The following is a 13754-nucleotide window of genomic DNA, read 5'->3' on the forward strand; positions in this document are numbered from 1 at the left end:
ATTTAAAGATTATCTACAGAAACATTGTAAAATTAATGAATGTTAAAATGATGTCGGAATGAAATGAAGCGGTTTTAGCAACAATGTTAAAAAGGAGTATGTAAAAATGGTTTGTTAATAGATGAAAATATAAAGCTATAATATGTTAAGATAAAGAACTAAGAGAAAAACAAAGAGGGAAAGGATTTGCTGAATTAACCATTTGAACTGGAATACAAAAAAGGGAGGTGTGAGGAGGTCAGGGAAACAAGTAAATGAAAGGCAAGATATGGAAAGATGGATTTATTTTTAATTGTCTTTATTTTTTCTGTATTTTGTATTTTTTGTTTCTTTTTTTTATTCCTTTTTATTACTTTTGTGATTCCTTTTGAAATTTTAATAAATATCATTTTAAAAAAAAAGAGCTATCCAGCTCTCTCCCATGAAGCTGTGCTCATATGTGCATGTGTTTTGGCTCTCAAACATTGGGGGTATAAATAATGAAATTAGTAGTAGTAGTAGTAGCAGGTCTACTCTGATTAACACTGGATATTATCCCCACACTTTGGCTGCTTTTGCCTTCTATGTGCTCAAAATAGCTTCAGAGCTGCTTTCAGGACCCTCATGTAGTCACCTATTTTAATAAAATTGTTTAGCTATTATAGATAGTCTATGGGTACAGATTTTAAAAATCTTAAATGAGCTAAATGAGTACAGCATGCATGCTGCTTGTTAACTGAAGCTTGGAAAATAAAGTGCACTGAAGCAGGGTAATCTTCTTATGAAGGCAACAGAAATGAGCTATTATAATGCCCATTGAGCTTCAAATTATATTAAGTTTTGCTTTCCATACACTACCTGAGTGAAGTTTGGCATCCTTTCATCCATTTGAAAATTCTCCTTTGTTTCTTTTGAGTTTTCCTGAAACAGAAAGTTTCCTTCCCCTTCAGAAATCCACAGCTGAAGTGCTTTTATCATCTGTTGGGCGTATAGAATTGTCACGTTGCTTTCTGATACACCCTCACAGAGATCTTTGGGAATTCTAAGAACCAATTCTTTCAGTTTTATAGCTGCAGCTAGGTTTCCCTTCTTCTGTTCTGGCTGAATTTTATGTTCCTCTTTACATGACTCTTTTTTTTCATCTAACACAGTATTCTTGTCATTTGCCAGTGTCTTAGAAATTTCCAAAATGGCTTCCAGCCTTCCTTCTGGATTCCACCATTTTTTCCCTCCTAACAATTTTTTCCAGGTCTGACATTGTACCAATATTTGGTCTTTTTCTGGAGTTTGTGTTAACGTTTGGCTGCTGAAAGTGATTGCATTTACATTTTGCAAAGCTTTTTTGCTTAGATTGGCTCCATGGTACTCTTTGGAAGTTCTGATGTTCGCTCTCTCAAAGCAGCAACTGTCACAATTCATCTTATAGTTTGTGGAAGCTTGAAACTCTGCTTCAAGTGTGCTTTGTTCCAATTGTTCATTTGTTTCACCCAATTCCTCCTCCTCATGAAGTTCAACATTAAGGCTATAAAATAAAGGGGGGGGCAATAAAGATTAGGATTTTTGTTGTTGTTGTTTCCTTATGTATATTTAATAAAACCTGCCAGCTGCCCATATTCAGTTGAGATACCATTGGCTTCTGAACCAATATTGCTATTATGTTTTCCAGCCAAGAGAGTTGCCTTGTCTTAGTGCTGTGGGAATTCCAATGGGCACATGACTATTCTTTGCACAGAAGGAATTCCTCATTTAAAAACATGGCCTTTTCATACTGTGGGCTGTGCACTCCATTCAACCTTGATTTATTAACTCGCCTCCTGGTTATATTTAGAACAAGGATTCACTTTCCCATTTTATTTTGCCCAGCGCTAAACAAAGATGCAAGACTCTCTAAACACTAACTAAACCATAACACAGATAATAACACAATCCCACTAAAGAAAGTGAAATGTATACATGAGATTAGATGTTCCCGGATGGCAGGATTTATCTTTTCACTATTGTTAGTGTCCTTTCCCCTTCCTATTTTTGTTAGGTACCAAAAGGTTAAATTCTTTTTTTTAAAAAAGAAACAAACACAGCTAAGCAAAGTATTATAAAGATGTGCCTTGAAATCTTTAAAACAGTATTATGTTTTATTTTGAAATTTAGGAGTTATAAATAGCTGACATTTATCTAAGCCTTAGAGAAACTGGAGTGAGTTAAATGCCATTTTGGCTAAATCATAACCTTCAAACACTAAAAAAACAACCACCCGAAACCCTCTGGCTTCCACTCAGGCTAACTTACATTAGATATAGTTTTTCCATTTATTTTTTATGTTCTATAAATGCAATATAATGTAAATATGTGACTTCCTGTTCAAAATTAACAACTAGGGCTACAATCCTAACTGCTTACCTAGCAGGAAGCCCCATTGAATTCAGGAGGACTTACTTCTTGGTAGACATGGCTAGGATTAAATGGATGAAACCCTAACTACTTCTGATGACCCTCCCTTTTTACAGCTTCCAGGATGATTTTCTTACCATAAGTCCCACAATCCCCCAAGAGAATTACCAATCTTGCCCTCATTCAGGAATTCTTTTTAGTTAACCTTAGGCCTGTGCCCACCCCCACCCCACCCCCACCATTGCCTTGCAAGTCATCCTGAGGTGCTCTTCTGGTTCTGAAGGAAGCTTAGTTCCTGTGCCTTTCAAATGTCCCAGATTTTACCATTCCAGAGGGGACCTCCAAACACACTGCTCAGACTTGCATCCCAGGGAGGTCACTTTGGTGCTGCTAATGTAGCAAATTGACTTCACCCCCAGAGGCGCACTCCATTGTCCCTTGAGACAGACGGATGTCAACAACAGCAACCCTACAAATCTCCACCTTAGCAATTTTGGCAACCTTGTGGCACACCCAAGTGATATTATCCTTGGCATCCACAACTGCCTCCTGCCACTTGCCTTCTAAAAACTGTCTACTAGGTGACATCTGGTTGTCTACTAGATACTTATCTAGGGCAGAACAAAAGTTCAAGCTTTGACAATCAAAGAGGGGGTGGAGATTAACATGAGAGATTTAAGGATCCCCCCCCCCATACTTCATTTCGGGTGGAGTCACACAATTGGATTTTCCAACACAAAAAGACAATTTACAGTCAGCTCATGACAGACATCTCACTCACAATTTGGCCTCAAAAATGTTTTTTTCACTTTGCAGCTGAACTCTTGTTGATTATGTCATTGTTTGCTCCTGTACAAAAATCTGGCAGCCAAGGCTCATCTATGTTACCCTGAAGCAAGTCCATTTAATGTCAGAAGGATTTACTTCCAAGTTAAGTATGCTTAAGATTGCTGCCTCTTGATTTAAGGAAAAACAAAACATACCAAGGTGATTTCATCCAAAGTTGTGGCCCTTCCAGAAATGTTTCTAATCTTTTTACGACTTTGTTCCAAGTTTCAATGAATGGGCATAAGTTGGCCAATGTCTGTAATACAGTTACTAGTGAGTGATCCATTTTCTGTTTCAGCTCCTAGAAAGATAAGGATATAGATGTTTGAAGGGGGAAAACTACAGAACAAAAGATGCTTTCAGGTGTTGAAACATATTACAGAGTCCTCAGTCCTGTGATTATAATTTATCAGCTGTAACAAGACTCATGAATAACTGTAAGACCAAGTGCAGCCTAGGTTTAATCAGAACTACAGGTCATAAAATTAGACTTTACAATCCCATAAGGTTAAAGTCTTAGAAAATAACCAAAAAGGCACATACCTTTTACTTAACTAGCTTCTACTCTGATTGTATAATTGAATACTGCCCTCTTCTGACACATTATCTAGTTCACATTTATTATTTTTGTACAAATATAATGTATTTGTTTGCTTTACATTCAAGGCAAATCTTGATTCAATACAGACATCACCGTGGTTACTTCCAGATGGGGCTTCATACTGCAAATAGCTTGTTCAGATATTGCAAATAGATTCTTGGTAACAAGATTTTCCATAGGAAGTATAAATCCAGATTAAAGGGCAGGAGGAGTGAATAAACTGACATTTTGGTGTCAATGATGTTGAGTGAATGCTGTGAAAAACCTACGTCCGTAAAAAACACCAATCCTACAATAAACTCCTACCTGGAAGTCCACTGTGACATACACACATTCTATATCAGGCTTCCTCAAACTTGGCCCTCCAGATGTTTTTGGCCTACAACTCCCATGATCCCTAGCTAGCAGGACCAGTGGTCAGGGATGATGTGAACTGTAGTCTCAAAACATCTGGAGGGCCGAGTTTGAGGAAGCCTGTTCTATATTTAGTAATCCCTTTATTATTCTGCCCTTTAAGAAAACAGGTGAATGAGAGATTAAAGATTTGAGCCTAGTTAGGCAGAGGAGGTGGGAGTTTGAACATTTTTACTGCTTGACAGTCTCCACATATGAAACACCAGAATAAACATTCAGTAATAGAACTACTTACAATTTCTTCCATCAGGGCTTGAAACATGCTATCCTTCTGAGAGACTATTTCCTGTAAAAAATTCTTAAAGTGTTCCCTTGAATGCAGAAACAATAATGCTTCAAACACAGAAGTATTTCTTTCCTCATGGGCTTTTGTATTCTAATGCCAAAGAGATAGATTAGTGAAAATTACCAAAAGGATTATATGTTAATGTGTATATTCTTCACAATACAAAGGATGCAGACACATGTAAATGGATTTCTTGTTTCTAACAGATAATTCAGTTGCAATCCCCCATGAGATGGTTCATGTTATATTGCATTCTCTAGAAGTATTGTTTATTTATGGCAGATTAAATTTCATTCAGCTGCAGACTACAGAATTTACAAAGAAGGCAGCTGAAAAAGAAACACTTAAATCAGCAACATGGTTAAGATAATCTCTTTAGGCCAACCAGTTTTTTCCCCTAGGTGGTTAACTCACTAGCACTGTAATCACCAACTGAAAGGAAGTGAAGATGTGAGTAGTCTTCAAAACAAATATGAGATATTGATCCAACAAGACAAAAGCAATATGTTGATAAAAATCAAACACCAGGCAAAAGAAATGTTTGAAATAAGATTATAGCATACTGAATAAACAAAATCGTAGTCCTCCCTTTAGTCCCCACCCCCTTTAATATTAGATGTTTGTTCAGAAGTGTCATAGATTTGTGGCAGAGTATCTGCTTCAATCCCTGGCATCTCCCAGTGAAAGACCTCTGTCAGAAACCTGGAGAGCTGCTACCAGTCACTGCAGACAATGGCAAGCTAGATGGACCATTTGTCTGACTCGATGCAAGGAGCTTTGTACATATGACCCATGGGCAAATTTTATGGCTACCAAAAAAAAACCTTACCTCCTCTAGCGAAACAAGTTTTATACCAAGGGACTTCACACTTTCTTTCTGTTTTAAGAAATGAAAATGAATGAAAATGCATTAGGGGGTGGAGAGACTCAGGGCCCTTCCAGACAAACTACTTATTGAGCATTTGCTTACACAAAGCTTATGTGGAGGTAAGGAATGGATGGGTCTGTCTGCACTATTGAATTTAAGGCTGGAAAAATGTAGCCATCATGGACAGGGCTGGTTGAGAAAAGGTAGCCCTTTTGTTATTACCACTGGTTTCATTAGAAAATCCCTGTTTTCATGAGTGTGTGAGAGGTATATTAAAGTGCTACACAGGCTGTGTGTACACACTGAAGCATAGGACACACACACTCCACCCGCAACGGTGACGTCTCACAGCTGCATGCTACAATTTGCTAGGCACTGTATTAAGATTTGCCCTCTTGGTGGCCTTGAAGCAAGGGTCTGGACCCATTTACTTTATCCACAGTAGACGCTGCCCCTGTAGCCCCCGGCAGCTGGTCTGGTGGTTGTATAAGCACAATGGGTAAGCCAGAATGAACAACACTTGGCTTCAAGTGTAAGGGGCTCAAAATGCCACTCACAATGGCTGGCTTCTGGGTTTGAAGGCACCATAAATTATATGGTAAGGGTCTCGTGCTTGTCCAAAGGCCTTTCTGCAATCTGGTTTCTTAAGCCTTGGCTCTCAAGCACAATAAAGTACCCATAAAAACACCAGTACATGGATGCTCATGGACAGTGGGTAAAAGGCCAGATTACCATCAAATCATTTGAAGCACCCTACATTCAAACCCCCAGTCATTTCACTCATTAGATGGCAGCAAACTTGGGTTTACTGCAAAGCATACAACTAGCAGGAGTCATTGGCAGCCAGTTCCAGATATCAGGATCAAAGTGCATGTGAACAATGCATGAGTTTGAAAAATAGCGTTTTTTGAATTTATACTTGATGATGTTCAGATTATTGGCAAGACCATTTAAAAATAAAATAAAGTTCTGAACATATTAGGGTCAAAATGTCAACTACTAATGAATTCATTATCTCTCTCAAAGCAGCAACCTCAGTAAAAAATGAGCTGTTAAATACCAGACTTGCGACACATTTACGGATCACACCATTCTCTTCATGCAAGCTTGCCATTTTATTCTTGGTGTCTTCAAGTTCACGCCATATGTTTTTGTAGTTTTCTAAAGGCTTCTGCATGCTTAAAAAAAAAGGTTATATACATTTCAGTAGAGTCTTTAGAAAGCTCTTAAGCAGCAGCAAAGTTCACAAGCTGGACAAGGCACAAAAGCAGTAAAAAAAAAGATGAACCAACAAGTTACATCAGGGTTGTCCCGCCAGTATAGCACCCACAGAAGGTCTTAGTAAACATTGCTTCAAAAAGCCACAATAAGGTTCCCACCCGGTTCCTGTTTTCACTAGCTCAGTCTCTACTGCCCTGAATGCCCTTCAAACATGCCCACATTTCATTGGATGCCAGGATTGGACACCCAGCCTCACATCTGTTCTGAACAGAGGAGAAGTGAAAATAACTTCTCTCTGTGAGCAAGCACAGTGGCAGCTGATACAGGTGTATTTTTCTACCACTGAGGAAGGGATAATAGGAGAGGGGCATGGCTGCAGCATTTTGTGGTTGTGTTCTTTTTAATTTTTCTGCTCCTTTAGATGTGGCAGCCATTATGCCTTACTCCTAAAGCATCCATTTGGTATTATGCTACACACCCCACAGCATCTTTACAAAATTCCCACTTGCCTGGAAAGTCCCATGGAACCTACTCGGAGAAACCTCCTATTAAACATGCATAGGAATAGGTTGCAAACTAAATAGAACATTAATACTGCCTACTTATAAAGTCAGAAAAGGCACTGCTTTGGAAAATGGAGCCCAGCACCACCTAGCCTTGTTGGTTTTTAAACTACATGTGAGTACTGATCAGAATAATAGGCTATGTCAGGTTGGTCCTGTTTCTTACCCACCCACCAATCCATCTAAATACTTCTCTTAAAGCGATCCACTCAAGAAGCTGGATCTGTGAGTTGACCTTTTTGTACACTGGCAGCGCAGTCATAATAACATGCTTTCAAACAGTGCTTCCAAAAATGAGAAAAGGAGAGAGTATATATACACACACACTTAGAAAATAATACCTTGCCAGTCTGTCTCTCAGCTCTACAATATCATCTGTCAGTTGCAGATAGGATTCCTCAGACAACTCCATTACTTTCTGCATTCCCAGTAATTGCGCAGTCATTTTCTGATTCATGTATTTTAAGTCTTCAACGCTGCTGTTTAAGTCGAAAGCCCTTAATAAATTAAAATGTAGGCCTTCAGTATTAAGACACCTTTTCCTCAGTTTATAACCTTTGGCAGATTTACAAGTCATTAAGTGCAAATCTAATGTGTACTTAATATCCACCCACCCTGATCCAGTGTGCCCATCCTAGCTGGGATGACATGAACAGAACCTGAGGAATAATCATGCTAATACTTGCTTGTCCAAGCCTTTGCATTAACCCTGCAAAATGTTTGATTACTGATTGGATTGATTCCTGGGCAAAAGCCAGGAAAAAAACTTGTCAGATGTGTATGTGCCTCACCCAGCCTCTTGGTGAGAGATAGACTACTGGGGAATGGCAATCTAGTGAGAACATGGAAACCATTAGAGGGTACATACGCAGGATGCTCGGTGGGTGGTAATATGATACTGAGCTCTCCCACTGATGTTGAACAGTGGCCTTGGGGCAGAGGAAAAAACCAGCAACAGCATAATGTGCTTTTAGCACAGACAGAAGGTGAGGAAGAGTCAGGAAGCAGCTATTGCTAAGGTCCTGGGGTGTGGGAGGAATGGAACAGGGAATAGGCAATATTGTCATAGAAAAGTAGGGAGTAGATGCTTGACACCTGTTGCCTTGCTCAGCCTTCCCCCAACACAAACTTGGGTAGCATGCTGGCCTGCCCTCCCATCCAGTATTACTTAATACCAGGTCAGTCTAATAAAACAATTCTCATCCATTATTTGATCATGGGTGAGGTGCCCAATCTGGTGTGTTCCAGAGACCTGGGGAGGTAGGGCTGACTTTACCTAGCTTTGCATGCCTGGTTATTCAGTGCCATGCTTGTCAAGGTTGGAGGGATAGGGAGGGGCATGGCAGTGATCCATAAGAATCCCATCATTCTCACCAGAAGGCCAGACCATCTGGGACCTGGGTGTGATAGTTTGTACTTGGTGCTGGGAGCCAGACACAGAACAGGGTTCTAGTTGGAGTACCATCTGCCTTGCAGCCCTACAACTTCCCTCACTGAGATGGTGGAGGGGTAATGTTGGAGAATCCCAGGACCTTAGTTCTGAGGGTCAACAGTATCTATGTTGATGCTGCCCTATGTGGGCCACTTCAGGACTGTTTCAGCCAAGGATGTGGACAGGATTGTGGTAGTGAGGTCAACAACGTGTCCTTTTGACCCCACCCATCATAGCTCATAAAATCTAATAGGATGGCATTGAGTTATGCCCACTGCCTTGAAAGAGGCAATGGTGTTGCCCCTCTTGCAATGTAAACAGCAACACCACACAATGTACACAGCTAAATTCCTTCAACTTTCATATTCATAAACATTACTTGGAAATGTCCATTTCAGAATCTCCAGGTCTTCCTTCATATATGTCAGCATCTTCATCAGATAAGAAGGACATCATATCTGTTCAAGGGGGGAAAGGGTGTTGTATTAAATGTTGTTTTGCAATACGTATCGACATTGTGTTGGCGGCATTGGTTGTTTCAAGCTAGGTTTTGGGAACACTGTAACACAAACCTGTGAGAAGTAGGCACATAAAATGAATGTGTAGATGTTGGCCGTAATGCAAGTGTTAGGCATACTTGAGGCAGCTGAGCTTAAGCCTATCTAATTTTCTTTAAATAAAAATCCAATACAATCATTGCATGAAAAACAGAAGGTGCACTTTGAAGTAGCTTAGGCCACTGAGTAAGACTTAGTGAAGAACTGAATCCAGATCTACATTCAACATTCTGTCCACCACACCCCCATTCTATCCACATTCACTAGACCAAAATTGTGCTGGGTAATGCCCTTCAAGTTAATGACAGTAGTAGTGGCAACTGTCCTTTATTAAGCATAGGCTTACAGCTTCTCCTGGATAATTTGATTAAAAATTTCCCAGGACAGCTCACAAGGCCAGTTCCAGATACAGTGGTACCTTGGGTTAAGAACTTAATTTGTTCTGGAGGTCCGTCTTAACCTGAAACTGTTCTTAACCTGAGGTACCACTTTAGCTAATGGGGCCTCCTGCTGCCGCCACACTGCCACCACGTGATTTCTGTTCTCATCCTGAAGCAAAGTTCTTAACCCGAGGTACTATTTCTGGGTTAGCGGAGTCTGTAACCTGAAGCATCTGTAACCCGAAGCGTCTGTAACCTGAGGTACCACAGGACCTGACACAAACACTGCATCCATAGTAGTCAGTGAAATAAGTCATGACTGATTCTGCTTTTAACAGAAATAGCACCCACATCTGTGAAGAATAATGCATGATTGGAGAAGTAAGCCATCCACCTACTCACCATTGCAATGCAAATTTCTGTTAGTGGTAGTAGTGAACTTGTCAACTTCTGTTTCTGAAATGCTAGGTTAAAAAAAAAAGCTGTTCTTAAACCATCTGAAGACATTTGGTAATAGTAAGGTTGATTTTTCAAGAACTTGCAAAATTCTTTTACTGAATTTATGCAAACAACTTCATTATATTAAGCATAAGCTATAGAATTCACAGAGAAACCCTAGAATTAATGTGATAAAATATTGGGAAGTAATATTTTGACCAAAATCTTATTTGTATTAACAATGATCTAGGGATTGCACTTCAAACTGTCTCTAAGTGCTTGAGATCTTCTCCACAAGTAGCTAGCGATAAAGGCTAAGCAGAAATTGACAGTAAGAATTTCCAGTTTTAGTTGTCAGCACTATATTAGGGATGCATTTCACCTTAATAGTGAAGTAAAAAAATTAAGAGGAGAACATTTGGCTTCAGCCTCATCTTTATTTATATCCAGCAGAACTGAGAGGTAATATATGGAGAGACAGAATGCCCATGTTATCTATAAAATTACTCCTCTGTTTGTCTCCCTAGGCAACAATGATCCAATTTTTCATACCTGAGTGTTTGGGAATCATACAGTACATGAGTCTGAAAGTCAACCTCAGGGAACAAAACAGAATCAAAGAATTCTACCTCAGAGTTGTACTCAGTGCTATTTTTCTAGAAAAAGAGGTTCTCTTACAATGGCAATGGCACCCACCTGAGGGGTGCCAGAACTAAGCTCCAGGTGCAAAAAAAAGCACTGGTTGTACTATACACCATCCAACCCCTATTGTCTCCCTCTCCATGTGTGTCTTTCATAAGCAAAATGTGTCCTTAATAGACTAAAAAAAAAAAAACTATACTAAAGAAAAAGACAATAAATGAAATAAATATCATAGCAGAACCCATGTCTTATAAAACAGTTTCCCAAACACACACCTGCTGATTAACCTGAATGTAGAGACTGAGGTGATTTGCGGAAAAGAACTTGTAGACAGGGAGGCAGTGCTCAACAGTTCTTTTATTAGTTTCCACTTTCCCAAATACAAACATCCCCCCTCCGCCACCATCCCAGGCTATTTTTCCTTACAGTTAAGACTTATTCTGGAGACAGAGCCCAGGTGGAAGAAAGCCATCTTAGGAAAACTAGCCAAAACTGTGGCATTTTTGAGAAACCAGATGTGCTCTTCAGCAATTCTCCTCTGCAATTTTTCTGCTCCCATATTACAATTACAATGCAAATACATTATCCTGTACATTTGTAACTGCAGTTTAAAAGTAAATCTTAAGAGAATCTAAGTAACCCATGTGCTTCATAACATGTAGCTCCACTACTTAAGGTATGTGCATAAAGGGGCTTGGGCACTGGGAAACAACGTAATGAGCAATAGCTTTACCATTCTGCTTCTGGTCCCATTACCCACCCTGTAGACTATGCAGGCTTCCAGCTTTGCCCCAAAGCGGTCAGAGACCAAGAATGAAGAACAGAGTACAAGAAATAGAAGCCTTGTTGCCACTGCTTCTGCGTTTTAGAAATTATATCAAATTGTATCTCAATTAAAGCCAATGGGAAAGCAGAGAAGAGTAAAATGGACTTTCACTTACCAATCTTGACAGCATATGGCTATCCATTCTTTCATAGTTTCACGAAATGTTTCTCTGTCAACAAGAACATTTTGCCTTTTCGGGTCCAGCATGTTGTAGAGGGTGAGCAGTTTACCATTCTCAAGGCTATGCCCAGTCATATCCTCCAAATACTTTATAAAAGCATATGCAGGTACACCTTCTGTTATTTAAAAAGCAGGGTGGGAGGGAAGAAGCAGTGATTTTCATAGATTTTACATTGCAAACGTTATAAGGAAAGGCTGGATAAGTTTTATTGAAAAGTTACAAATAAATGTACAAACTTTCACTGACTCTACACACCCAATTGCTCATCGGAATAAGATCTAGAAAAGCATCAAACGTACCTGTTTCTTTAGTGTTGCAAACTTCAAAAGCAATGTTGATTAAATCATCTTCCAAGCAATTAGCAGAGAGTGACATGTTGTTTGCTACAAATTCATCAACTAAAGAGCTGGCATTTCCTAAAATGAAAGTGGTGTGGAAAGATAGGATACTTAAAAAGCACTTAAAAAACAAAACTGTAGATTACATTTTCAAGAAACTGTATGCCTAAGAACAATCTCCCTATCAGCCTTCTCTCAGAAGAAGGTATGAATTTACAATTCTATCAAAGCCAATGGTTGTGTAAGCTGTCAAATTCCCACAAAGGTACAGAACTTAAAACCCGGTGCTCATTAGTTCCCTTAGTACTTAACCTGAACCTTAGAGGGCTTAGAGCTTAACACATTACAATGGCAGTTTGTGAAAAGAGATTTTGTAATATTAACTGGCTCTGCTGAAGCATGTGTTGTAATCCTACATAACGTTTAGCACCAGATCCAAGAACCAAATCTATAAGTATTAGCACTTCCAAAACCAGAGACAAATTGAGCACACTGAAATGAACATCCTGAACAGCATATAGGCAGAAAAAAACGCTTTTACTACTGGAAACAGAGGACTGAATTATGTAAACATTGACTGTTTCCAAACAGGTGGTTCCTAGGAGTGTATAAATCATTGCTCTCTTCTACAAACAGAATTGCAATGCATTTCCATACTAATTAGGGATATCACACATTTTCTCTATGTTCATCCTGCTGTGTTCACTCCACACCGGGAAGCATGATGTAGCTGCTGTAGGTGGAGATGGTTCAGCTCCCCTGAGCAGCAATTAAAAATTATATTAATTTCAGGTGATAATTTATTAAAGAATTATTTATATAGCACAGTGATGGCCCTACAGATTTGGATGGACTACAATTTTCAACAGTGGATGATGTTGGACTGTGATTCTTGAATTGCAGTCCAGAGGGCCGCAGTCTCTCCACCCTGATTTACCACCAAGTGCTTATCTATTTGTGTTTACCCATTACTGCCCATGAATTTTTTAAAAAATTCTTTCCACATTCATTTTGAATTGGATGTGTTTAAGTAGGAATGACACACGATTAAAAATATTTTTACTCTTCGTTTTATAGTGCTGTAACACCTTTTCATTCAATCCAGGGGTAGCAAATGAGGGGTCTTTTGCGTGTTTTGGGGACTGCAGCTCCCATCATTCCTGGCCACTGGCCATACTGGTAAGGGATGAGGGAAGCTGCAGTCCCAACAAAATCTAGAGTGAATCACATTGGCTATTCCTGATTTAAGCAGTACTTTGCTAATATTTTAATATATTTCAAATTATGGCTGGAAAAGTGTTTACAGTAACTCTGCCTTTTTATGGCTTTATCAAACAGTGCCCACAATTAGGAAGGGTGGTTATACTCTGTGTGTGATGAGGTATGAACACATCACTGCCCATGTCAAAATCATGCCTCTGAAAAAACAACAACCTGAAAAGTATTGCTAAGGGTATCTGCTCCTGTAAATATGGTGCTACCCATCTGTCCTTCTCCAACAACATCCCAGACCTTCTGTGTTAAGTAAAGAGATGAAACAAGCATTGAGAGGGTTACAAATGGGTGATGGTCTTGGGTAGACACCCACTACCTGTAAAATGTGAGTGAGGCACACATAGCATAGCGATTTCATACAGAACAGCTAGAGTGGGAGAAGCCGTGGAGGAAGCTAGCTAGATCTGTAGCAAATGGAGTTCTGTTCCATGCCAAACGTCTTTGCTTTTGCTCCCAGTAAGAGGCATTTTTCACAAATCCTGAAAGTTCATATACCTGAGTTAATATATAAAGTTTCTCTGCTGCCACTTTGACTTT

General features: G+C 39.4%; 1 protein-coding gene across 11 annotated transcripts in view; it reads right to left on the bottom strand.

Annotated features, from left to right (window-relative positions):
* Positions 1 to 13754, bottom strand: part of IRAG1 (inositol 1,4,5-triphosphate receptor associated 1) — a 121167-nt gene that overhangs the window by 86401 nt on the left and 21012 nt on the right. For all 11 annotated transcript variants that reach the window (XM_083597560.1, XM_083597558.1, XM_083597563.1 and 8 more), the window contains 10 exons: positions 11904 to 12020; positions 11539 to 11719; positions 9920 to 9981; positions 8960 to 9038; positions 7490 to 7645; positions 6425 to 6542; positions 5326 to 5373; positions 4446 to 4586; positions 3351 to 3496; positions 838 to 1501 (listed from right to left, as the gene is read on the bottom strand). In XM_083597560.1, coding sequence (XP_083453686.1) covers positions 838 to 1501; positions 3351 to 3496; positions 4446 to 4586; positions 5326 to 5373; positions 6425 to 6542; positions 7490 to 7645; positions 8960 to 9038; positions 9920 to 9981; positions 11539 to 11719; positions 11904 to 12020 — 1712 coding nt within the window. The remainder of the gene's footprint in view (positions 1 to 837; positions 1502 to 3350; positions 3497 to 4445; positions 4587 to 5325; positions 5374 to 6424; positions 6543 to 7489; positions 7646 to 8959; positions 9039 to 9919; positions 9982 to 11538; positions 11720 to 11903; positions 12021 to 13754) is intronic.

The sequence above is a fragment of the Podarcis filfolensis genome (assembly GCF_964270895.1).
Source record: "Podarcis filfolensis genome assembly, chromosome: 1".
NCBI lineage: Eukaryota > Metazoa > Chordata > Lepidosauria > Squamata > Lacertidae > Podarcis > Podarcis filfolensis.